Here is a 25,582-nt window from a genome sequence, read left to right on the forward strand (position 1 = left end):
CAAGAGAAGACTAAGGCAAGGTGTGAGCCTGCTGCTGAATGGAGGCAGAGGACCTGGCAACAAAGGACACAGAAAAGACTTCAGTACTTTGTGCCTTCTTCACTGATAAGATCTGCCTTTACGAACCCCAGGTCCAGAGACATGGTGTAAGGAAGACTTACGCTCTGTGCAAGTGGATCAGGAAAAGAAACATTTAAATAAACTTAAACCCCCCATGTAGCTATCTATCTCACAGAATCTCACATTGAAAGGGACCACTGGAGGCTGACTCGTTCAATGCCCCTGCTCAAGCATTGCCACCTAGAGTCAGCTGCCCAGAACCATGTTCAGATGGCTCTTGAACATTTCAAAGAATGAAGGCTCAGTCACCAGCCAGTGCTCAGTCACCCTCACAGCAAAAAAGTGTTTCCAGATATTCAGAGGGAAGGTCCTCTGTTTCAGTTTGTGTCCATTGCCTCTTGTCCTGTCACTGGCCACCACTGAGAAGAGCCTGGCTCTGTCTTCTTTGCACACTCCCTTCAGGTATTTATACACAGTGAGGAGATCCTGCTGAGTCCTCTTTTTCTCTAGGCTGACCAGTCCCAGCTCTCTCAGCCTTTCTCCATATGAGGAAAGTCCCTTAATCATCTTAGTGGCTCTCCACCGGACTCTCTCCAGTAGCTCCATCTCTCTCTTGTATTGGAGCACCCAGAACTAGACACAGTACTCCAGGTGTGGCCTCACCAGTGCTGAGTGGAGGGAAGCAGTTGAAGCAAGTGAACTTGGAAGCCGTTCCCAAATATATGAAGGGCAAGTGATTGGGAATAGTCAGCATGGATTTATGAAGGGGAAGTCATGCCTGACCAACCTTGTAACCTTGATGGGAGAACAGTGGATGCTGTTAATCTCTATGTTAACAAGGCTTTTGACACTGTCTACCAGCACATCCTCATAGACAAGCTGATGAAGTACAAACTAAGTAAGTGGGCAGTGAGGTGGCCTGAAAACTGGCTGCACTGCTGCGTTCAAGAGGTTGGGATGAATGGCATGAAGTACAGCTGGAGGCCAGTCACAGTGGCATACCCCATCCCAGGGATGAATACTAGGACCAACACTGTACACCATCCTCATTGATGACTTGGACAATGGGATAGAATATACACACAGATTCACAAATTATATAGTTGCAGTCACTAAGACACCGCTCACTTGCATTACTTAGAAGCAAATCTGCAGAACTAGATCTTTTAAGTCATCCTTGTCAGAAATATTTCAATACAAAAGCTCTTAAACCCAAAAGCTCCTTCTCCTAGCACCTGAAGTTATTATATGAGTACACCTATAAACTCTGCCATCAAGTAAAGATAGCCAAGCGGCTCCAAGAATGGCCACAAAGACAGTTAATCCAACCCCCCCAGAAGGCCTGGTAGGGGCAGGAAACAGCCTGCACTTCATGCTTGCTTGCCACCTTCCCCTCCCTGCAAAGTAACTCACATTCCCTTAAATCATCATCAGAATGGGCACACTGAGCAAGACCCAGCATATGGGAGATATTGGACTGTCAACACAGGTTACATGGAAGTGGAAACCCACGCATCACATCCTCTTCCTACTTCGCTAAAACAATACTACATGAAAACTTCGGGCACTGGTGCTATAAAGCATTAAAAACAAAGGAAGATTCTGTGTTTCTGCTAACTACTTGCTAAGAAATACAAGCAGCATTCTCAAGGTAACAGAGTTTTACTAAGCACTACATAATTCCATTACTGTGTATCATATCCTAAAATATATGCAAGTATATAAAACACAAAACCTAACAATTGATCCACATGGAAAAGGTTAGAATCGGACTGTAACAGAGTAGCCCCAGAGATGGACTCTCCTCCTTTCAGTGCAGGCTGCTCACACTCTTAAAAGAAATCAGTGAAAAGCAGCATATTAAAACTGAGTCCATCTTCAGCTACAAAAAAAATTTTGGCCTACATTAAAATACTGGCTGAAAACCACACTACTGCTCAGGCACTTTCAGGACAGGTCAGCCGATTCTTCCAGAGATACTGGGAAGACATCCAAGAATAAAAGAAAACAGGAAGTAGATACTAATCTGTTACCCTGATACATAACAGCCTTTAACTTCAGGCTCAAAAAGTCCTTGTGAAAAGTAAAAGAATTCTCTCAAATTAGAAGTTATATCCTATTTTGACTCTTAACAGGATATTAGCAACTACAGTCTCAGAAACATGCCTTTTGCTTTATATCTGCCTTATGTATTGGATGTGGCCAGCTTTGGAGCATGTAAGCACCTGTTCACATGTACTCACTAGAGATAATACTGATCTTAAGCACAGTCATTCACATCTCAGCATGCTTCAGTCCAGGCTAGAAAGACAGGTGGAATCCTCTTGGCAACTGACAGATCTGCTTCTCTAGCCTGGTAACAGATCCCAGAACTGAAATGCAAGACTTCAGCACTGATTCTCCCTCATTTCAAACAAATAAAAAGTATATAGTAGGCTTGCTGAACAGTATGGGACGTGGTAAAGGACAGCGAGGGATAGATGGAGCAACTGGAGTAGTCATTTGGTGGAAGAGATGCAGGCGAGAGCTGATGTAGGGCAGAGTAGCTAAAAACAGAAAAAGGGAGCAAAGAAGGTTACAGCAGAGGAAGTACAAGAGCAGGAATGCAATGTTAAAACACTTTTGGGCACTGAACTTGCCTTTTAATTACTACAGAAACAAGCCTCTTCAAAGTGTAGCTCCAAACACAAGACTAAGGCCAGACAACATTAATGAGGCATTTTTGTGGAACAGCGAAGAACTCCTACCGTACTTTATTAGGATTTCAGAGGTCCTTTCTCTTGACACTTATTAGCCTTGGTTAAAACATTATTAGACACCTAAAACCAGGCCTAGGTAGTTGAAGTGTCTCTAATAAGTTAGTGGCAAAGCATGGCCAGAATTTAATAATCCCCTATTTGCTATAAAAAGCTGTACAATCACAGAGGTTCATCAATATTAGCACAAGTCTAAATCGCCTGGAAAAGAGGAAAATTAAACCACTGCTGCAAACACCTACACTGCAAAGAAAAAAATATTAAGCCTATGTTGGTTTCAGGTTAAGGAAAGAATTACGGTATATAAATATTACTGTGATACTGGGAAGAAGCCACTCTACAGAATAATATCAAAAGAGGTTACTAAAATCAGCTGAATGTTTATTTGATGTACTTACAAAAAACACCGAATCCAACAAATTTAGCTAATTGCTGGGAAGCAAACTGCAAAAGACATTTAGTCTTATAATTAGAATAAAAGAGAAGACATCCTGACAATATTCTGACTTGGTACTTATTCCTAATCTACTACAAAAAAAAAAGTATCTTGAGCATCCGATCAGTCTGACATTCTCCCCCCAGCCATGACCCACTCTTGAATCTAGTTAGATGCTAAATACAAGACTGCCTCCTAAATTAAATATCAACTTCTGGTAAGAAATTATTAATTTGAAGGTAACAAAATGCTAAAGGGCAAAGAAAAATGGCTATATCCAAGACAACATTCTAAAAAAAGTATGTATTTCATAATTACTATCACTTTTATCAGCTTTCTACTTCTGAACTATTATATTAATCACTATAGGATTGCTCCTATCTCCCCCCACCTTCTATTAAAGTTCTCTTAGGCAGGAGTGCTTCTTAATATAAACACCTCAATCATCTTCTAGGGAAGCTAGCTTACTAACTGCCCCACAGGAAACAACTAAAGCTCGCTCTTAATGATTAACAACTCCCTTGCCTCTCTTGAACCAGCTCCTCTGACACTATTTGACCAGAAAAAATAATAATATTTACTCTTTGCAGAAAAGAAGCTATTCAACTCTACCACTTTACCAATCTACTTTTGTAATTTCATTTCTTTGCTTGAGTTTAGGTACTCCTGAAGACTCCCAGATTTTTTTTTCCAAATTCTTTTCAAAAGAATTAATGAAAAAATAACTAATGTACTGTTTTTATTTTCATGTTTCTAAACATTTTTAATTTTGAAAATATTAACCTCACTTAATAAAGTCTAACTTCTAATTCAGAACGAAGCAAGTCACCCTGACTTCAGTTATCAGCATGGATAGACCTAACAGAACAGCCCTGGCCTCCAAAAACACTTGATGCTTAAGCTATGGGCATTGTGATGTGTCCTTTAACCAAGCACTGAGCACTCTGACATTCTAGCAGTAAGATCACTCACACTCCCAATACTCTCAAGCTACCTCTTTCTTTCAAAGAGCAACCACTAGAACCCTCATTTGCTGAAAGTTACCCAGTGCATCACTTTAACTGTATAATCAGCACCACTACCACAAAGTATGTAATACTTAAGATACAGAGGACATGTCTAAGCTCAATATATTTATTACAATAAAAATATCATCAAGATCTATGCTTTTCCATGCAGCCAGGCATAATATGCCATATTTTTAAAGTATATACCACAATGAACTTGGAAGTCTATTTCAAGACTTAGCCGACTTCAACTACACATCAGGCCATCTCTAACTGGGAACAGTAACATACAGATACAAACGATTTCAGGGTTTGTGACATTTTTCCCCAACACTCTAAATTTATTTCTAGGCACACCACGCCAAGGATGTATTTTCAACTGTACTTCAACATATACTTCAATCTAGCTTGCTAAGCTTAACTGAAAGTTCTATTAAAGCGCAAGCTGGCATGCTTGAATCTCTACCATATTAAATTACTTAACTGAGCGAAAGTATCAGGGAACACCCCCACCTTTTGTCCCCATCACGCCTTTCCCTCTGAGAACTTGTACTCTGCCTTACCCTTTCATACTAGGAATCAGATACTGGACATGCAGAATGCTACAGTTGTTTAGTCATCTACAAAATACTATGTTTATAGTTACCAGCTCAAACCAACTGAAAGCAGAAAACACCTGCCAGACGTTAAGCCAACTTTGTAGCAATTTTCACAAAACAAAGCTATCACTCCAAGAGACAGATGCTTACTGCTCAAAGGCAATTTGCTTTCAGCTTTAGCTCACGATCAAACTTATGTTCCAAGGATGAGTCCATCCAGAAGAGCAGACACAAAGCTTGGGAGAAGAGCAGCCTTAAACTTAGCTGCAAGTGACAACTTCCAAAAGGAAGAACTGAGCTTGTCCCAACAGCTAAATATTGCCTTCGGGTAAAAACCTAAATGCCAGTTTAATTCAAAATTTAGGAAGTTGCTAAGAATTAAAGACAAACGTAACGCACCGCCTCTGCTTAAGCAAGTCTAAGCAAGTGCTGCCGGGTAAGAAGGAAGAAGAGGAAGGGCTCACAAGAAGTTCCGTCTCGGCAGCTGCTGTAGTAGCAGTGGGAGGCTGAAACACCTAGGCTGTTTCAGGAGTAACACCCCTGCAGATAAACAGTTTAAATTATTTATTCTCATTTTAAACGCCACTTTTTTTCCCCTCTGAAGGTTTAACCCCTTTACTGAAGCAGGCTGCAGACCGGGCGAGACAAGGAGAGACACCAGACCGCTCTTTCCCTGCCAGGGAGTTCTCCGAGGAGCCACGTTCCGGCAGAAAGGCTCCCGAACCAGACCCCAGCGCTGGAGGTACGGGAGGCTCCCTGGGAAGCTGCAGGAGTAGGAGTAGGGAGTATTCAAAATGTGTCACATATAAAAAAAGGAATTACATCACGGGGAAAGCAGTTTTAAGCCATTTGTTTTACTCTGGTTTCTGATCAGCCTCTCGGGGAGGATGGGACACGGGAAACGAGGGTGAAGTCGTAACGCCACCGCCTCGCTGACTTTAAACCTCGCAGAGCGGGCTGAGGCGAGACCGAGCGACCCGCGGCGGAGCCGGAGGGCGACCCGGCGCCGGCCCCCCCCGGCCCCCCGGCGGGAGGGGGAAGCGCCGCGCCGAGGGCGGCCGGCCCCGCTCCCCCACAGCGGCTCCCCTCGGGGAAGGGGCGGGCGCAGCCCCGCACGCGGAGGGGCGTGACGCGTGGGCGCCCCGCGCGTGGGGTAACGGGCGCCCGGCCCGCCAGCCGAGGGAGGAGGCCGGGGCCGGCGCCGCCGGGGGGTTGGGGGGCGGTGAGGAGGAGGGGGCGGCGAGGCCTGGACCCACGCAGCCTGCCCCGAGGCGGCGGCGGAGTGGGTGTCCGAAAAAAGCGGCACCTCCCGCGGGAAGCGAGGCGGCGGGGCGGGCCGCGGCCCCGCGGAGGACCGAGAGGAAGGACCCGGGCCCCACCAGGGCGAGGGGATATGGGGGGGGGGGGGGGGCCTGCCCGAGGGGCGACCAGCTCAGCCCCGCCTTACCTCCCGCGCGGCGGCAGCTCCTGCCTCGCCTGCTGGGAGTGGCGCGGAGCCCGAGCCCAAGCCCCAAGCGCCGGTCGCCGCTGCCCGCGGGTGAGGAGGCGGCGGCCGAGCTCGGCCCGGCCCCGCCCGCGGTCCGGCCCCGCCCCCTCCCGCCCCCCGCCGCCGCCGCCATTGGCCGAACGGCGTCCAGCCGGAAGGCCCCACCCCCTCCAAGACTCATGGCAGCCAATCCGCAGCGACCACCCGTTCGCCTTCGCTACCGGCCTTAAAAACGGGCATGGCAGCTCCTCCATTAGTTGCGATTTAACCCGTGCCTACAGGTTTCTATTGGCTTCCAAGGCTTGCAATCTTCTCCTTCCGGCTTTCTGATTGGTCCGTTCCAGGATACGAGCGCACGTCGCCCGCCTGCTTCTCAGCTCCTGCAGGAGACGGGATTGGCTGGGGGTGGGGGTTGCTGCTTCTCATTGGCCGTTAGGCCAGAGCGGCTCCGTCCTCGCGCGCTGTGCCCTTGCGACGTCGGCGTAATGACGCAGCAAGCGGCCTGGCCGGGTTCGCAGCATGGCGGCGCGCAGGGCGCGGAGGCTGCGCCGTCGTTAGAGGCCCCGCGCTCCGGTGGGGTCTCCTTTCCCACGCGTGGCCTGTGAGTGTGCCGCGGGCGCGGGGGGGCCGCGAGGCGCCAGCAGTGGGGGCTGTGGTCGCCCGCCCTCCCGGGCCTCCTGCTGGGCGAGGGCCGGGGCCTGGGGAAGAGAGGGAGGGAGCGGGCAGGCCGGGGAGGCGAGCGAGCGCCTCCCTGGGCACCGGCCGTCTTGGCTGCGGCGGGCGGCCGGGCCGCGCCTGGCAGGAGCTGGAACGCCCCCCCGCCGCTGTGGGGGCCCTGGGGTTGGGGCTGGACTCTCGGTGGGCTGCATCGCCGGAGGTAGGATGTAAAAACGCCGGGGTCCGGCTCCCGAGATCTTGTCTGTAGTTACGGGATGCACAGAAAGGCAGAAGAAAAACTTTTTATTGTTCTTTGCGGTCGTTACGGTTTGGGTTGGGATGCTCGGGATGCTTCGCTTAGGATGTTCTGGAGCTGATGATTTGTATTCCTGATGTAGTCGGAAGTGCTTTCACTGCTTATAGAAGCAAGTCTCGTCGCTTCGGGCGATTTTAGTGTTTATTGGGCTTTAAAACTCTGGACGCTGTTCAGAGTGTTAGAAAGCAAAACAACTTGTAAGAAGAATCGTAAAAGTTGTGAAAAATAACGCTGCTTTGGTTAATGTGATGGGAGTGCGTGGTCATGGCACGGTGCTCTTTTTGTTGGTTCAGGAAATAGTTTTCAGCTGCCATACACGTACTTGTGACAGCTTGGACTGGTCTGTGACCGGTACCATTACGTGTGAAGGTTCTTCCTAAACCAATGTGGAACAGAGACTGTTTCCTTTATTCTGAAAAAGAGAAACTTCTTGGAGTTGGATGAGATGCTGATTGCAGACATCGTTTTTCTGGCAGTTCATGTGATCTTTTTTCCATTTTCAGAAGGGAAACATCTGGAAAATTAACAGCTTAATTTTAAAAGTTTTAAGTTTGGGTCTTCCGGTGTTTTGCTGGGAGGAAAAATATTGCATCATATATTAATCAGTACTTGTTTATGAAGACCTTTGCAGATGACTGCAGTAATTTGCACATAGTATCTGTAGTTTATTGAATTACCGTAAGAGTAGTTTTGTGCCTGAAATAAAGGCAGCAAGGCAGTCTTCATTCTGCCTTTAAATTGAGACATGGCTGAACATCAGTCATAACTCAAACACCAGAATGTTGCCTGCAGAATTTTGTGGTGTGAATACATATGGAAATGCTGGTAAACACAAGAAAGTATTACACTTTGAGCATAATCAACTGGCTCGTTTTGGGGATGATTTTAGATGCCAGCTTACCCTACGCACAGACTCACGTCAGTTGTCTTGATCTTGGTATGTGAAAGAACACACTAGTTTTGTTACTTTTTTTCTTCAAGTAGTACAAGTACAGACCATTTTACAAAGCTTTTTGGCAAGAGATTTCTGCTGTCCTACCACCCATGGATAATTGGTCTCCACCAAGTGGGTAATTAAACAAACATTTAGGCTGCCCTAAAGAATGTGTTTCCTATTTATGAACAGAAAGTTGACACCTCATCCCCCCCAGCTTTTCCAATTTTGCTGCTACCACCAATGGGTTTTCCTTATCTTGTGGACAAAGCAGGTGAAAGTTGTTCTCCTAAGAAGTAGTAGGTATTGTTGATAATGCATTCTTGACATTTCTTTATTAAACGGGTAATAGCAAAGATAACTTATGTCTCCTTCTTGAATTGAATTTGCAGTATGTGGGGAGGATAAGGGCAAGGTTAAATATTGCTTGTCTTTGAGCATGGAAAAAGTCCCAGTAGGCAAGGTTAAACACTCCTACTCTTTACTCATCTTTGAGCGGGTGTGTGGGAAGTCCCCTCCATTTATAAAGAAATCCTTTTGTATTTTCTTAAAGGTTCTGAAGTGACTATCTGAAGACTTCCTTTTTGAAAACTTAAAAAGCAAGAATAAATGAAGGAGAATAAAGAAAATTCCAGCCCTTCTGTAAACTTGGCAAACCTGGACCATACAAAGCCATGTTGGTACTGGGATAAGAAAGATTTGGCACATACACCATCACAGCTAGAAGGGCTTGATCCAGCTACTGAGGCACGATACCGCAGGGAGGGGGCCAGATTCATATTTGATGTGGGAACACGTTTAGGGCTGTATCCTTTAAACTCATGTTGTTATGAAGTGTCTTTATGAATGGGGATTTTCAGAATGAAATGTACAAGAAATGTCATGTTTAGTTAGCTGTTCAAACGTTTCTTAATCAAAAATCTTTTTGAGTTTTCTTGCCTTTTGATGTAAAGTTTTCCTACACAATTTTTATCCATTCATTGGGTAAACAAGGTTTCGGCTGAATCATTTTGGCAGTAGAGGAGTAAGTGATACAGACTTACCAATTAAGGATAACTTTTGGCAGTTATGAAACTCAGTCTTTTACTACGTGAAACTATCTCAAATTTTGAATTTTTCATTCATTTTTCTACATATTTTGCCTTTGAGGCTTCTAACCTCTGCCTCCCCATTCTTGTGTTTTGGGGGTTTGTTATTCTTTGTTCTGGTTTTGTTTAGGTTGGGTTTTTCAACTTTGTATATATTAGTTCTCACCACTGTCCCACTCTCTCAAAGGCTGCCACTTAAACTTTTGCTTCCTATATTCCTATGCTTCTTTTAATCTTCTCAAGTCTCTGCTTAATAAAACCTGGTGAAGATGAAATTTTACTCTTCTCTAAGGAGAAGAGTAGGGAGCATGTCCAGATTTTATTTGCATTTGTAGGTGTGAATAGGTAGTAACTTTCTTCCACACCAGCACTTTAATATGAAGTGAAAATTGCTCTGTTCCTTCATGTACTTGCTCCTGGTTTTGACCTTTCCTGAGGCAGGTATGGTTTAACACAAGGATGACCATGCACGGATCATCCTATAAACATGATTGGGACTTTGCACACTTCCAATAAATGCTTCAGGTATCAACTTCACCTGGGCTGAATCATAGTATTTACGAAGCCTTAAGGGGTTTTGTGGCTTTTTTTCCCTAAAGCTTCTGTTTTACTTGTAGTGTTTACTTGATGCAGCAAAATGTATCTTTTCTTTTGTGCACGTTTGATTTTAAATTTGTTTTATGCTCTGTTTGAAAGTCCTTATTCTACACCACAGACATTACGATACTCTAGCAACCGGAATAATTTATTTCCATCGGTTTTATATGTTTCATTCCTTCAAACAATTCCCAAGATATGTAAGTATTTACAATATTGATGACTTAATACAGTGATTGCACTATGCATGGACCATCAGAAATGATGATATTTTACTTGGGTACTACTGCTGGCCACAACTCTTGAGTGATGAAAAATAAGCATTTTATCTTTTAAATCATTACAACTTAAAATACGCTGTTCTTGCTTGTTTACATATTTCTGTTTATGCTTAGAAACATATTTACATTACATTGCAGTTGTGTCTTGCTGATACTGTTCTTTAGAAAGAGTAACAGCTATAGTGCTGGCACTCCTGTACTGGCTAAAAGAAAAAAAGAAGTGTCAATACCATCTTAAACTGCTTGACAAACAGTGCTGGACCAGGACAAACTCTGCATTGTGTTTATGACATTGAAATAAAGTTGTATAAAATGGACAGTCCTCCAGATTCTGTATTTTTCCTTTGACAAAGTAAAAGCTGAAATTAACACTATAATAAAATCAGAAATTACTATGCTCATTAAATCTTTCCTGGGAAACTTCTGCAGAACTGTTAATGGAAACTGTCAGTGCTTTTACAATGTTATACTGTATTACATATCTACGTGCAGACAACTTTTTGAAAGCACTTTCTTTTTTAGGTGACAGGAGCCTGCTGTCTCTTCCTAGCAGGAAAAGTTGAAGAGACACCTAAGAAATGTAAAGATATAATTAAAACAGCTCGTAGCTTGCTAAATGATGTACAGTTTGGACAGTTTGGAGATGACCCAAAGGTAAAAATAATTCATTTCATCCTACCGAACTCCAGCAGTGACACACATTCATTGGAGCACTGGCTGATTTTCAGTTACTCTACAGCAAATTATACATTCAACATGCATTTATCTCTCTTATTATCTTTTGTGTAATGTGATAGGTAACTATGAAAATAATTCTTGATAACGCAAGTAGCTTTGGGAGCCTACTGGGATAATTGTTTGTATAAAAGGTTTACGTTTGATTCCATGTAAATTCTGATGTTATTTTGCGTATTAAATTTAAGTACTTCCAGTCAGAGTTAGGAATGTCATCAAGCTGTAAATCATATTTGACAGTCTTAATGTTATTTTAGGAAGCAATTAATAGCAAATCTTAAGTAGGAGAACTACATCTCAAAATTACTGAGAAGTTTCCTGTTTAGAGTATTTGACTTTGGAAAACTATCCTTCTCTCAAAATTTGCTTATTATAAGTAGCAGAAGGATGTGAAACTGTGGAGAGAAACGTGGTAAGAGCTTACCTTTTTGTTGTGATTTTGTATGTGTGGCACTTTCATGCTGTGTCTGGTTTGATTCTTTCCTCCATGGAGGAATAGGAATTTTAAACACCACATCCCCTCTCGTGACTTTAAATAAATGTGAAGTAGTAGTATCTGGGTTTAAAATAATGTTTTAAGTTAGAGAGATTTCTGTTCTCCTGGGAGACAAACCTAATCAAGCAAAAACTGACAGACATGTTTGCCTGGAGATGCTATGTAGTCATACTTTATACCAGCATAAAATATTTGTGAGTAAAAGGAATAATATTGTGGTTACTTTGTAACATTCTCTAGGAAGAAGTGATGGTCCTTGAAAGAATCTTACTACAAACAATAAAGTTTGATTTGCAAGTGGAACATCCATACCAGTTTCTTCTCAAGTATGCCAAACAACTCAAAGGTAAAATATTACAGGGTGAGCAAGTAATGCCTGTTACTAATTTTCAGCACTTAATTTACATTGAGTGCAAGAATATTCTATTCAAAACTGTTTGTCCTTCCTAATTTTATTTCTTAAAACTTTTCTGATTGCTTTTCAGGAGACAAAAATAAAATTCAAAAACTGGTTCAAATGGCATGGACATTTGTCAATGACAGGTAAGGTATTTCTAGGACACCTTTTGACAGTGAAATAATTACTACTGCATACTTCATTCTGGGATTAGATATTTCTTTGGCAGATGGTTGTTAAATGTTTTATTGATTGTGTTCCTCTGTTTTCCTTGCCATCATTACTGTGATAGTTCCACTGAGCAGGGAATCTAGGATGAGTACAGAAGTACGCCATTAAGACCTTTGCAGTTTTAGCGATAATGGTTTAGTGCTGCATTAAAAAAAGTTACTGTTTGAAAGGGCCAAACCCAGTTACAGATTTCCGGGATAGAAGCTGCTTCTTTCCCAATCTGAGAGATGTGGCACATCCTGAGAAAAGAAGTCACTTCCCAATTCCATCATGTTGATCAGTATTTTGGGTTTTTTTAAAGCAATATTTTGGTAATAGTAAACTAGCCATTAAATTCAGCGTGAAATACATTTTTTTAGGACTAGATTTACAATTTCTTGAATAATGGATTTGCAGTACAAGGGTCGCATCAATTAATAGGAGTGTGTGTAGAAGCACTTTTCATGTATAATGTGATACTGGGGAAAAAACCAAAATGAAACAACTCAATACACTTTGGTGATGTTAAGGAGGATTCTACAGAGCTGGGCAGGTTAATTCACCAAGGACAGTTAAATGTAGTTTTTAATTTCCATAGCAAACCCTTAGGAACATATGTAAGTGGCCAGAGCTACTCAGAAATGCTGAATAGATTGCTTTCAGTCGTACCTACAGCAGTAGAACACAATTAAAGGAGGTGCATTTTTATTCCTATGCCTAATTTGAAGTAGCCCAGTGTGGATCAGAATTCTGTAGATGTCACCAAAACTCTCCAAATTAACTTGAGCAAAAGGTTGTTTAACATATTTACATGTCAAGAGATGTTTACTTCAGCTGCTGTCAGTCTTGGAGGTGATGATCTTACAGGTGAAACAAAAATATGGCTTGACAGTAACTGTTAAGGTTGTGATGGAAAACTTCTGTTATGTATCCATCAAACTTTGGGCACTGTTGGGAATTAGGTGGTGTTTGACAATTCAAGAAATTTCATAATTAAAGAAAATGCACTTCAGGAAAACATTAGTATGAAGTTGGAGCAGTTGTTTTGGGTAATACCTCTTTTCTTGAGAGGCTGTCATGTGCTTACTTAATAAGCACGATGTTAGAATTGTACTTGTTTTCTAGGATCCTGGGAAAATAATTCTGTACTTTGCACTGCAGGCCCTTAGAACAGGGGCTTTTGTCTTAACGCAGCCACAGTACACCCCGCAAGTAAATGTCATGAAAGTAATAATAAGAAATCATCATTTTAAGAGCTAGTTCTTGTGTCTTTTTGTACTGTTTACTGCTGACCTGATTCTGCCAGTGTTGGAGTATCCCATTGGCCTTCAGTTACATGTAGCCCACTGGAGAGAAAATGGATTTAAACCACTGTCTAGGCTACTGTTGTGATGAATTTAAGGATATAATAATGAATTAATCAGTGAATTTGCAGAAACTTAGCTGACTAACAGAATCTAAAAATTTCTAAGCAGATCCTATGCTACAGAATCTATGGCAGAAAAAGAAAAAAGGGAAAAGAAAAAAAGGAAAAAAAATTTAATTTAAAATTAGTATCAGGAAACAGTAACTTTGATTATGACAGGAACTTTGTTAATACCAATAATAGCCGTTATTTTAGCACTAGCTTTAACAAAAGCTATTCAAAAGAGAACCTTTTACAGTTTTTACAGCTATACCTAAAACTTGCATCGTGCTTGACAAATTGCTTTACAAATTCATGCTGGCTGTTCTGTGAGGTTTTTTTAGTACTTGTTTACATTTTATTGAAAAACATTTGGAAACTCTGAAATCCTAATGTGGGCATCAACCCCTAACTAATGTAATGCAGTGACAGCACGTTTCTGTTCCGTAGCAACAAACATGAACACTATATTTAGTCTCACACTACAGGTGAGACTACGGTGGAATATAGCGGGCCATACTTGGAATATGCTGTCTTTTCCTTCTTCCTCCACACCTATATAGTGTGAGGTTTTCTATTTTGAAACTCCAAACTTGGTATTCTTATGTGGTATATAGCTTCTGTAGGTGTATGCCCTTTGTATTATCTGTGTAAAATTACCTTGTTTCACGATAGCAGTAGTGCAGAAACAGTTTAGATTTGTAAACTCTTTTGTTTAACAAAGCTCTTAATTTTAATTATCTCGGATGTTAGTGTGGTGCAGTTTTATGCTCTGTTAATTATAGCTGTCATAGATTAAAGTGTTGTACTTTGACAATCAGAATTACCTTCAGGGTTTGTTTTGTTTTATTTTATGTTCTAGTCTCTGCACTACGCTGTCACTGCAGTGGGAGCCTGAGATTATAGCTGTTGCAGTTATGTACTTAGCAGGCCGTTTGTGTAAGTTTGAAATACAGGAGTGGACATCAAAACCAATGTACAGACGATGGTGGGAGCAATTTGTCCAAGATGTTCCTGTTGATGTTCTGGAAGGTATGAAATGCATTTGCCACAAACAGTAGAATTTCCTTTAGCTGTGTGACCTAGGTCATAAGTAAATGCAGATTGCTTTCTATCTAGGTTTTAGTCAAAATAATCATGTGTAGAGTATGTAGCTCAGGTCACCTGTGCTGTGCCTTAACTAAGGTTTAAATCAAACTGGCTTAGTCTGGAAGCATATTGTTATCATGATTAGCCTTCTGGTCAATATTTACTTTATGACTTGTCTAGTTTATAACGCTTGTTTATAACGCAGTTAATTAGCTGCTAAATTATCATGGGGTGTGTTTTCTTTTTTTCAATGATTCCCTTCTCCCCAGTTTAGATTAGCAGCTCTATGAACACTGAAACTAATGGAGCCTGTTTTCCAGTGGTTTTATCATTGATGTTTGACTTCTTTTACCAGATTATGCTAGGCTGGGGTTTTTTTATGGTGTACCACAACTGAAGAACAGATTATGAGGGATGAATTCTGGTGTGTGTGTGAATTCTGATTGGGAACGAATTACAGAATATTTTTTTTTCATCAATACAGATATCTTAATACTGTTCCCATTGTGTGTATGTCTTGCTCATCTTTACCTGCTGCTTGTCCTTCTGAGGGAGAGAACCCTGGGAAGCTCATAAAACAAAGCAGGAACTTCCTTGACTCTTGTGAAGAAAATTGTGTTTATGTGGCCACTAATTTGTCTTCATTACAGTTTTTACTGACTTATCTGGTACAAATGTCAAGCTAAGCATGTTTCTAGTTCCATAAATTGCTTTAGAAACCTTTTAAAAAGTGATGCTTTTAACAGTCTGGCATTAGGTTCTAAGGGATTTTTGCAAGTGAAACATATATGTTGCTGTTCAGGTGGTTTAGTCCTTGTTGCTCTTAGAACTTTTAGGTGAATACCCTACAGTTCTGATGATTTTTAAAGTGCTTACTTGCTATGTTTCTATTATGGTGTTCTTCAGAGTTCCTTCAGTTTCAGATGGATCCCCATCTGAATCCTTGTCAAAGAGGGCTGTAAATGGGAACCTTTCTGGTTTCTGCTGCTGCATCAGTGAATACTTGTGGAAAGAACTCATTTAGCTTTTCTAGAAAAGTTTGCCTTGAGTGCTGCTCTTGCACCTGGTTATGTTGGGCCTACATGATTTCTTACAGACCTTTAGCTCCTGATGTGTTGGAAAAAGAATTTAGGACTAGTCCTTTACTTAGTTTCCTGAAACTTTTTTGACTGGCCTAACTGGACATGTATGTTTTAACATACAATCTTTCACTCACTTTATTACTATCCAGTTTTGTAGTTATATGGTAACTTGTTTCTCCAAGCTCACAATGATGGCATAGGTTATATTAATACCAAGACACCTCGTTCTTCTTCTGGAAGGTGTGCAAATACATCTACGTATTGTTCAGCATAGGCAGAAGAAACTAAAAAATGCAGTTGAAAAATAATCTGTTTTAAAGAAGTCAAATCTGTGGTCATTATAAGTAATATTTGCAATCACTTTTTCTGAAGTTCATGTCCAGTAAAAATCTTAGTTGATAATTCTGTATCGAATGTATCACTTGTACATTATGGAGGTATAATTTTTTTTTTTTTTCCCCAAAGACATCTGTCATCAGATCCTGGATCTATACTCACAGGGGAAACAGCAAATGCCTCACCATACTCCTCACCAGTTGCAGCAGCCACCATCTCTTCAATCTACACCCCAGGCACCTACGGTACAGCAATCCCAGCAATCCCAGAGTTCAGAGCAATCACAGACTCAGCAGCAAAAAGAGTCGCAACAGTCAGCACAACAGCAGCAGCAGCAACAGCAAACACAAGCACAGCAATCTAAAAAACCCTCTCCCCAGTCAAGTCCTCCTAGACAGATTAAAAGACCAGCAGTAAGTTTAACTTTAACTTGCATTTTATGTTCAAGCTGATCTGATGTCCATTTGGTTTAAAGGCTGCAGTGTGCAGAAGACTTGTGTGTGTTTTAAGAATGAGCTTGGTAATTAATTCTGTGTGGTAGGCTTCTCTCGGTTTTATGGCAAGTGTGTTGGTGTAGAATAGCCGTTATCGTTGTGGCATACCATATCCTTATTCCACATGGGGCAAAACCAGTGGAGAGACACTTAAGTTAGTATGAGCTAATAAGGTTCTAAGTGTTTGTGGTTCTGTGCTATCAAATTTTGTTGTTTTCGCTGTTAAGCAGGCTTGATTTAGGGACACAGTGCTGATGAAGACTTTATTTGACTCTCTGGTCTTTGATTACAAATATAAGGGAATGGTGACGTTTGAAAGTATGTAAAAATTCTTAGAAAAAGTCTTTCAAAATAATCTACTAACAGTAGAAGCCTATAAATGCATCATACATTAAAGTCTCACTTCGTATGTATTATCACCTCATCTTTGAAAATAAGAAGGTACATTAGCAGTTGGATAATATCACAAGTACTCTCAGTACTTTTCCACAGTCATCAAGTTCAAATGAAGCTTTCAGACCTTAATCTACACTTTTTGTGGTTTTTTTTTTCACTTCTAAGTTATAAAAAAAAAAAAAAAAGTGTTAAAGTGTGGCCCAAATCTTCTTGCATGTATTTAGTAAGAGGACTGTTTTCAGAAGTAAAATCTTTGGAACAAGTCCATTTAGGAAGTAAATTCTGTACAGCTTTTACAGCTTATGCTCTAACTTGTAATTAATGCATGCCCAAACTAGAGAACAGACATCAAGGTGAAAAAAAAACAACACCCAACCCCAAGAAAACAAAAACCCAGGAAGAAGCAACAGATGATAGTATGAAACTGAATTGGAATAGTGCAGCATCTTCATGATAGCAGCTTCCTAGAAAAGAGAGAGATGTAACTGTAAAACCTTGGTCTTGTCATTGCAAGATACGGCCTACTGCTAGAGGAAAAAAATCTCCCCTGAAACGTATAGTTTTTGCACTGAACTTTTGAGTTGTTCTGGATAAAAAGCTGATAAAATGAGTTTGTTAGCTTGAAAATTGGGAGAGCTCTTTTTAGGTAGTATGTATTTCTTTTCATACTTTTTCTACCATCAGCACAAATTCTGCTTGACTAGTCAGATCTGTAGGGTAGGGAACTGTTTCCCTATTTTTATTCAACAGAAATGCCTGGGACAGTTTGGCACATCAGAAACTATAAATAACAATTTGGATTTTTCTGTGTGTGTCCATTTAATTGTAAGTTGTTGTAAATGCTTGTTCTTTCATGTAAAGGCTCTACCTCTGCAGTACTACTGATTTCAGCCCATCCCATGTGTTAATGAAGTACCTCATTTTATATATATATATATATTTATATATAACAAAAAAAGTTATACCTTTTGGATGAATACTGTCAGTTGTTCTTTAAAAATTGCCTGTGGTCAAGCCATCAGAGCAACTTACCTTTTCTTGAAATTAAGTTTGAGGTCCATCACCTAATAATTAAGGAATTGAATAGTACAGCTAAGAAGGTAAGTCCTGGTATACTGCAGGCATCCAGAACAAATACAAATCAGAGTGACTCACCAGGAGCTTTGTAGAACAGCACAAACAGCATAGATTTGAGGAAAGCAAATGTGTCGAGCTGAAGTCATTCTTTCTCCAGAAAGCAGTCTTGGAGAACAATATGTATGGTGTTTGAAAGATATACTTGGTGCTTCTAAAATGTTCTACAGCGAGATCTACCGTAAGTAAACCTTACGTAAAATGTTTGCCGCCTTCTATAAATAGGGCTTTGCATGGCTTCCCCTTTGGTTTGTACAGAAGATAAATACACTTTGTTCCTGGAGGCCAGATTTTCCAGTTACATGAACTTTTATAACTCCGTTACCTTCTACTGTGCCAAGATACTTTCAAGCAGCTGAGGGATTGGCCCATGACGTAGAGACCCATACCAGATATCTAAAGCATCTGCACATCCTCTGCATCACTAGTGGTGAACAGCACTTGAACATTCAGTTGACTTCACTAAAAATACACTGGTGAATCGTTAAATGTAAATGTAATGTAAATGTAAATAGTAGATTTAATTTGATTAAACTACAGATTGTTAGTGGGAACGATTTTAACGCATATGAAAACAGCACTGAAAGAATAGTTCCACAGTAGTATGGATTGAGCTTATTATGAAAGTATTAAATAACAATAGGTCTACTAATAAATAATGTTGACCCTGGGATGTCATGGCTGGAGCAATACAAACTACAATGCAGTAGAAGTACCATAAAAACCCTCATCTTTCAGCAGCTGCCATTATTAGAGAAGTGATTTAAATTTGTATACGCTTCTTGGTATTTTTTTTTCCCCCTTTAGCATAAATACAGCTTAAACTGTTGCTTGTTTGACCTATTTGGCTCCAGTTGCTATTTCTGTTCTAATGGTCTACCTCAACAACGTTATTTTCTGAATGTTGCTCCATGTCAACAAACGCACAACAATTGAACTGCTTGCCACTTGAAGTGATCAACTGACTTCATGGAATGAGTGATTTTTGGAAATGTTGCAATAAGTAGTGGAGACTTGCTTCTGTTTGGAAGTGTGGGGAGATCTGATGTTTGCATGCAGTTTTACAGGCAAGGAATTTAGTGCTAGAAAATTGAGAAAAGACCGCCCAAGTAAAATGAAGGCAGCAGATGAGTCTGTGAGAGTTACCAAGAATAGTATGTATGTTTGGAATGGGAAGATAAAAGATTGTCCTTAAAAAGCAGGAAAGCAGCCAGAAGGTGGCTGGAGATTAATTGAAATGGGTATCAAAAGAATGTAAGAATGGGGTAGCCTCATGCAGGCCTTGGGTACCTTTGTATTGACAGCAAAAATCTTGAGAATACCCATCAGAATTAAGGAAAATACATTGTTCAAGTTGGAGTGAAATGTATGTCCATTCTTGTGTGGAAAGTGAAGTGATAGGAACTGAGCAACAGTTTGTGAGGATAAAGCCATTAGAGGTAAATAGTCCCTTAAAAACAAACTCTTTCATTCAAAAGACAGAGAAGCTGTGCACAGTACCCCTCTGACTTTTATAATTTTTGTACTTAAGATTTCAGTTAGGTTTTCTGCTTTTCTCAGAGACCATCCACTAGCAACCTCAGTTGGACTAAGTAAACCGGAAAGATTTTTCTTACTCCCTTGTCTGTGATTCTTAAAAACCCCACCAAACACCACAAAACAACAATAATAAAAAAAACCAACAACCAAAAACTGGTGATTGGAAGAGTGGTGTGAGGTTTTGTGGTTTTGCTTTTGTGTGCATGAATTTATTTTTTTTCTGGCGTAACATTTGGCTTTTATACAGTGCTTTCCATCTGAAGGCTTCTGAAATGTTTTACACTGAGCAACACTTTCACTGCCCTCCTGTCCTGGTAAATAAAGCGTAAAGGACTGAAGTGATTTTGGCAAAGGTTGAATGACAGGACAAAGCAGAATTAGGAGCAGAGGCCAAGTCTCTTGCTTTCAGTTCAGTGAGCAGTGTACTGGACCATGACGTATGTGCAGTGGATGATAAATAAATTAAACAAGATGTAGTACTCAACAGTGAGAACAGCAGGAAATGCTGGATCTAAAATAGCTGCTATTTTTTCAGTCCTTTCATTCTGCCAGTTAAGCTGGGCTTTCCCAATGTGATTTGACTTTGTTCAGTGTTTGTGTTGCATCTGTCTAAAGAGATGGGACATTTGTAGCCTCCTAATAAAAATATAGGATCTAGGAATGAATAAACGGTTTATTCTGCCTCCTTTTAGGGGAGGGAGGAGGAAACTGGTTCCGAGTTGGAAACTGGTTTTGATTTAGTCAGATCTGTACAAAAGCTCTTCAGCAGGCTGTAAGTTGTTTCCCATGTGTCTCGCTTGTTACCATTTTAAAATGCTTTGTATTTCACAATGGTCTTAATTCTCCTTTCTTTTTTTTAAACAGGCTGTATCTCCAAAAGAAGAAACAAAGACAACAGGTAAATGTTAATATCATACTGCTTTCATTTTACTGTTTTAAGCAAAAAAAGTAATCTGCTGACGTGCACTTAGCTTGTTTGTTTACAGGCTTGGCGGTTGTAACCTATTTTGATCCTAATAATGTGTCTTTAAATACATACTGTAACTATTTTTAAAATGCTTTGAACTGCAAAACTTGAGAAAATGGAGTACAACTGTGCTCTAAGAGTCCCTTAAATACAGTCTGTTCAGTAGAAGTCAACTACTAAACAACTACTCAACTCTCAGTGTGTAAGTCCGTGCGTCATTTGGAGTAGTTCTTCAGCAAGCTGTGGGACCTTGCAGTGACTGAAGGTACTATGTCATGAAAAGCTGCACTAACATTAAGTCTGTTGGTGAACATTTGTAATCAGTTGTTGGCATGGCTGTGAGTGAAGGGCATTTTGTGTAAATATATAGTCTGCCTTAAGAAATGCTACACTGCAGTGATCACATCTAGTTCTTTTCATTTGTTTGGTTGGTTGTTTTTTGTTTGGTTTTTTTTTTTCCCCCCCTTCATTTTGCTCTTTTGGAACAATGTATTTTAAGATAGCAAGGATGTGATTCTGCAACCTTTCCCAAGTAAGTCTGGCACTTCTCACTCTCTGGCTCTGTAGATAGATTCCAGAGAGCCGTCTCTTCTCCCTCCTCTCTCCTGTGCAGTTGCCATTCTGTTTGATTTCTGGACACACATTCCCCTAGCAGAGCATAGTTCAACTTGTTTTAACTACGTTAGAATTTTGTGTTAGAAAATGTACATGTGCTCATCTACACTTACATACTGTTACCAGGACAATTGTATCTAGTTAAAAAATACATAGCTTGAACTTCTAGCCTTGTGTTCTTTTGGAAGACTTGTGATATTTGATGTCACTTTATACAAAGATTTGATTTTAGTTTTCTTTATTAAACATATCTAGTATATAGGATTTCCACTGTACTTTTGCATAGTGTAATATGATATGATAATGATTAGCATGAGACCGGAGTTGGAATTTGGAAAATATTGCAGAGCAATAGCCAATTAGGAACTTGTAAATGTGTTTTAGAACCACCACCACCATCTAAAATTCCTAAAATTGAAACATCACATCCACCAATACCTCCTGCACATCCACCTCCAGGTAAGCTTTTATTTTCTTAAGCACACTTACTCTTGCTGTTAATTGCCTTGCTTTACTTGCAGATGTTGGTAATGGTCTGGGGGCAGGGGTTGTTGCCTTGAGTAATCAACTTGGCAGGTAAAAGCGTTAGGTAGATAAGCTCTAGAGGGAATTTCATCTTGGTAGCACAGGCTTTTCCAGACAGAAGCAAAAAAGTTATGATGGAAACAAGACTCCCTAGGTGGACAAAGGCAAAACCAAGTTGTGACTGTTAAAGGACCAGAAGATTAAAACTGTCGCCAGCAGGCAAAAAGGGACTTACGTTCTCAAAAGGATGGCAGATGTCATATTGTATTACTAGAGCAGCTTCCAGCTGTCTTACAGAAGTCCTTCATGTTGCACCTTTAGTATAGAAGTTCTACAGGTGTGTAACTTCTGAACAGTTAGGGGGATACTTTCTTTGCTGTGTCCCAGAAGAGGACTTTCAACACTGCACACATGCCTTATGTTTGCAAAATAAAACTGTACTGTTGTAAAAATGTGCTTCCAGCACCTTGATGCATTAGCTGTCCTTCCAGTGACCCTTAAATACGACATCAATGTTTTATAGAGCATGGTCTATAATGTAACTGTAACATGACAGCTTCTAACAGGGAGCTACAAGGGAGAAAAACAGTGCTCTGAAATATAGTAGGGCTGGTTTTCCCATTTGTTAAAATCATTTAAGAATGAAGGGGTTCTTCTAAATACCATGTTCGTTATTCCTCCAGTTGTTAAATCTTGAATGCACATCTTGCATCCAGAATGATTCTGAAAATGAGTAAATGGGGAAATAATTGCCTCCTATAATTGAAGAGCTGGAAGCCATTGAAATCATGGGTACCACAGCCAGCACACCACCTTGCATGATCTAATTAAGTAGCTGTCTTAGGGGACAATTTTGCTGTTAAAATTATGACTGCATAGGTAAGGCAATTCCTGTTTAGGCAGGTAAAAATTTGTTCCCCTTGTTTTCTAAAATTTTCCTCTTAACGTTTGTTTATACAAGCAATCACTGGATAAGTACTGAAAATTTGCAAGAACAGTCTTTAGAGACCAACTTTTCCCTCAGAGCCCCAAAGACAAAAATCAGATGAAAACGAAGAATGTTTATTGACCAGATGAACAGAAGTACTAGAAGGTGGATTTATCTCAAATTCTGTTTAGCACTGTCAGTTTGGTTGTTGCATGTCACTGGAAATGAGTGCCCTCTATCTGCTTCTAAATAACTTTAAGAACAATGCACAATGTTTTAGACGTTTATATATACAAGCAAGATGGATGTCAAGATGCCCCAAACGTTTTTGTTGGGCATTTTAATACTGACTGTATGACCATACAGAGATGTTGCCATTAGGTCAGTCTTCTTACTGTGGTATTCCTTAATTTATAATGTCTACGTAAGAGGGGAAAAAAAATATTCAGATTCTTATTTAAAGAGGGGACAGCTTAAAGCACGTTCTTCCCAGAAATGGCTAAGTATAATATTCTGTAAAATTCTGGCCTTTCATTTAACTTCCCCAGACTGCCAGGTACTGAGTTCCCTGAAACTAACTGGTGGAGCGAAGCTCATCAGATTTCATGTCTTGAGCAATCTATCGTACTTTCTTATTTACCCTCTGGTTTTCTTTTTTCTTTCTTTTGCTAAAGAGGTTTAGAACTGACTGTTCAGGATTTGACACTTTGGCTTGTATTCTCAAATAGTATTTCCCAACATGGGAGGCAGATGAAACGCAGAGGGCAATCCCAACCGCCTCCTGGATTATGAAAGAGGTAGAAAGGAGGCCTGGACTAAAGAATATATTGAAGCACTGGTCAACTGGGTTTTGGTATCTTGGGTCCTATGACTTTTTAAATCTGCTAGTTATGATTCTGTCCATCCGGTCTGTGAATTTCTGCAGTTTGTAGAACAATACTTAGATTATAAGAAAACAGTAATAAGAAAGTAAGATGTATTTGACTTTTAGAGTGGGAAAAGCTGACCTCGGAGCTTTGTTAGGCAGCTTAGTTATTATCTAGTGACATAAGAAAGTCTGACTGGATACCATATGGCATATAGAGACTTAGAGAATTGAGTCCTCTTTTGATATGTTAACTGGAGGAAAAATTTAAAGTATTCAGAAGCTGTAACTGCCACTGTCCTTCAAAAAAAAATAAATGCCATTTTCTTTTCCAGAGCGCAAGCCTCCTTTGACAACTGCCGTTTCAATGGGAGAAGCAGAGCAATCTACTACTGTGGACTCAGTAGATATGCCAAAGGTCCAGATTCCTCCCCCTGCTCATCCTGCCCCAGTACATCAACCTCCACCCCTGCCACATCGTCCCCCACCCCCACCCCCCACCAGTTATATTACAGGGATGTCTACTACAAATTCTTACATGTCAGGGGAAGGTTATCAAAGTCTTCAGTCAATGATGAAAACGGAAGGACCAACTTACGGAGCTTTACCACCGGCCTACGGACCACCAACTCATCTACCGTATCATCCTCATGTCTATCCTCCCAACCCTCCACCACCAGTTCCACCTCCACCCCCTACTTCATTTCCTCCACCCAATATTCCACCTCCTACTCCTGGATATCCTCCTCCACCTACATACAACCCTAATTTCCCACCTCCAAGATTGCCTCCAACTCACGCAGTACCACCTCATCCGCCTCCAGGGCTGGGAATGCCACCAGCTAGTTACCCCCCCCCTACTGTTCCCCCAGGTGGACAGCCACCTGTACCACCTCCAATTCCACCACCTGGTATGCCACCTGTAGCAGGACTTGGACGTGCTACGTGGATGAGATAGCATGAGGTAATTTGCACGATATCCCTTTATGTTGACTAGGCAGGAGTAGCTGGCCAAAACCTACATTGTAAAGATGAAGAGGAGGGTAATTTGTATAATTTAGATGAAGAAATGAGAAGGTGAAATGAAAATTTAGCTTATCTGTTTGCAGTATTGTTTATGGTGAGTTATAGGCTTCTAGATTTTAATCAGCTTTGCAGTATCTATTCTAACGTTATACATTTGACTTAAGTTTATTAATTGTCTTGAGTTATTCCAGCACTGGATTACTTTGTACTAGCAAAACCAGCCATATTGGCTCAATTATGTCAGTAAGAAGAAAATTCCCTTCTAGAAAGCAGTGCCTATTTTTGAGTATAAAAACAGCCAGATATCATGAAATTTGATCTACAATAAGAAATTTGATTTTGAATAATAATTAAAACAACACTATGTCAAGCATAAAAGCTACTTTATTTAAGAGAGATTCTGAACGCTAGCTGACTGGAATAATACTGAGGTGTTTGCCTTGCTGATATTTTTGGTTTGGAATGTACTGGTATCTTTAGAGTATTGTATGTTTACACCTATTTGCAAATTGCTGTACATAATATATATATTTTCTAAGTGTGAAAGTCTGAATGTAACAACCTACTGTGATGTACATCCTGGTTATAAATGGGACTACTTCATTCACATCTACCCAAATAAAATTGGTTCTGAATTTAGTGGGCTTCCAGGTTTTTCTTACTCATTCAGAATTTGTAACTATGGTACTTACTGCAAGATATTTCAGCACTGGTCTCCCAAATCTTACTCATCAGTTTTATTTAAAAAGAAGGTATTTTATTTTTTTCAACTAGAAGTATACACTATCACAATCAATCTCTTACTTCATTTTTACTAAAATATTTCAAATGAATGTTTTACACACATTATCAAAAAAATCTGTACTATTACTTTCCCTCCCCCAAAAAGCCAGAGTGGTTCAATAATAGGTAAAAACGCGTGCTAAGTTCTAAAGAATTTTGCTATATACACAACAGCAGGTGCTAACTTTTCCAGTTCTTTGTAAATCATATACAGAAAATATAGCAGGGCTGTAAGATCACAGGTTTAACAGAAATCAAACTTTAAACTGATTTCTAAAGCAGCACAAATAGACTTTTCCCCACATTATGAAAAATATACAATTTTATCACTTTACAGTCATGC

The 25,582-nt window shown here is 40.4% G+C and overlaps 2 protein-coding genes across 7 annotated transcripts in view; one reads left to right on the forward strand and one right to left on the reverse strand.

Moving 5' to 3' along the window:
• Positions 1-6,450, reverse strand: part of SETD3 (SET domain containing 3, actin N3(tau)-histidine methyltransferase) — a 63,740-nt gene extending 57,290 nt beyond the window's left edge. Inside the window, exons 1-2 of one of the 3 annotated variants that reach the window (XM_080394582.1) lie at positions 6,306-6,431; positions 5,258-5,398 (exon numbers count right to left, since the gene is read on the reverse strand). The gene's annotated coding sequence lies outside the window, so the exon portion shown is untranslated. Of the gene's footprint in view, positions 1-5,257; positions 5,399-6,305 lie in introns of all 3 variants that reach the window. The other 2 variants (XM_080394581.1, XM_080394583.1) reach the window with 2 other exon arrangements.
• CCNK (cyclin K) lies at positions 5,445-25,095 on the forward strand. Of its 4 annotated transcripts, XM_080394597.1 has the most exons (12): positions 6,810-6,945; positions 8,302-8,383; positions 8,805-9,057; positions 10,055-10,136; positions 10,740-10,871; positions 11,689-11,794; positions 11,934-11,991; positions 14,323-14,492; positions 16,097-16,380; positions 20,395-20,428; positions 21,497-21,571; positions 23,766-25,095. In XM_080394597.1, the coding sequence occupies exons 3-12, from the start codon at positions 8,861-8,863 to the stop codon at positions 24,386-24,388; spliced, it is 1,761 nt and encodes a 586-aa protein (XP_080250723.1). In that variant the 5' UTR covers positions 6,810-6,945; positions 8,302-8,383; positions 8,805-8,860; the 3' UTR covers positions 24,389-25,095. The 4 variants fall into 4 exon arrangements, with proteins under 4 accessions (XP_080250724.1, XP_080250722.1, XP_080250725.1 ...); XM_080394598.1 differs by lacking the exons at positions 6,810-6,945; positions 8,302-8,383 and adding an exon at positions 5,445-5,600; XM_080394596.1 differs by lacking the exon at positions 8,302-8,383 and having other exon boundaries at positions 6,788-6,945.
• The last annotated feature ends 487 nt before the right edge of the window (positions 25,096-25,582 follow it).

Source organism: Falco punctatus (genome assembly GCF_963210335.1).
Source record: "Falco punctatus genome assembly, chromosome: 7".
NCBI lineage: Eukaryota > Metazoa > Chordata > Aves > Falconiformes > Falconidae > Falco > Falco punctatus.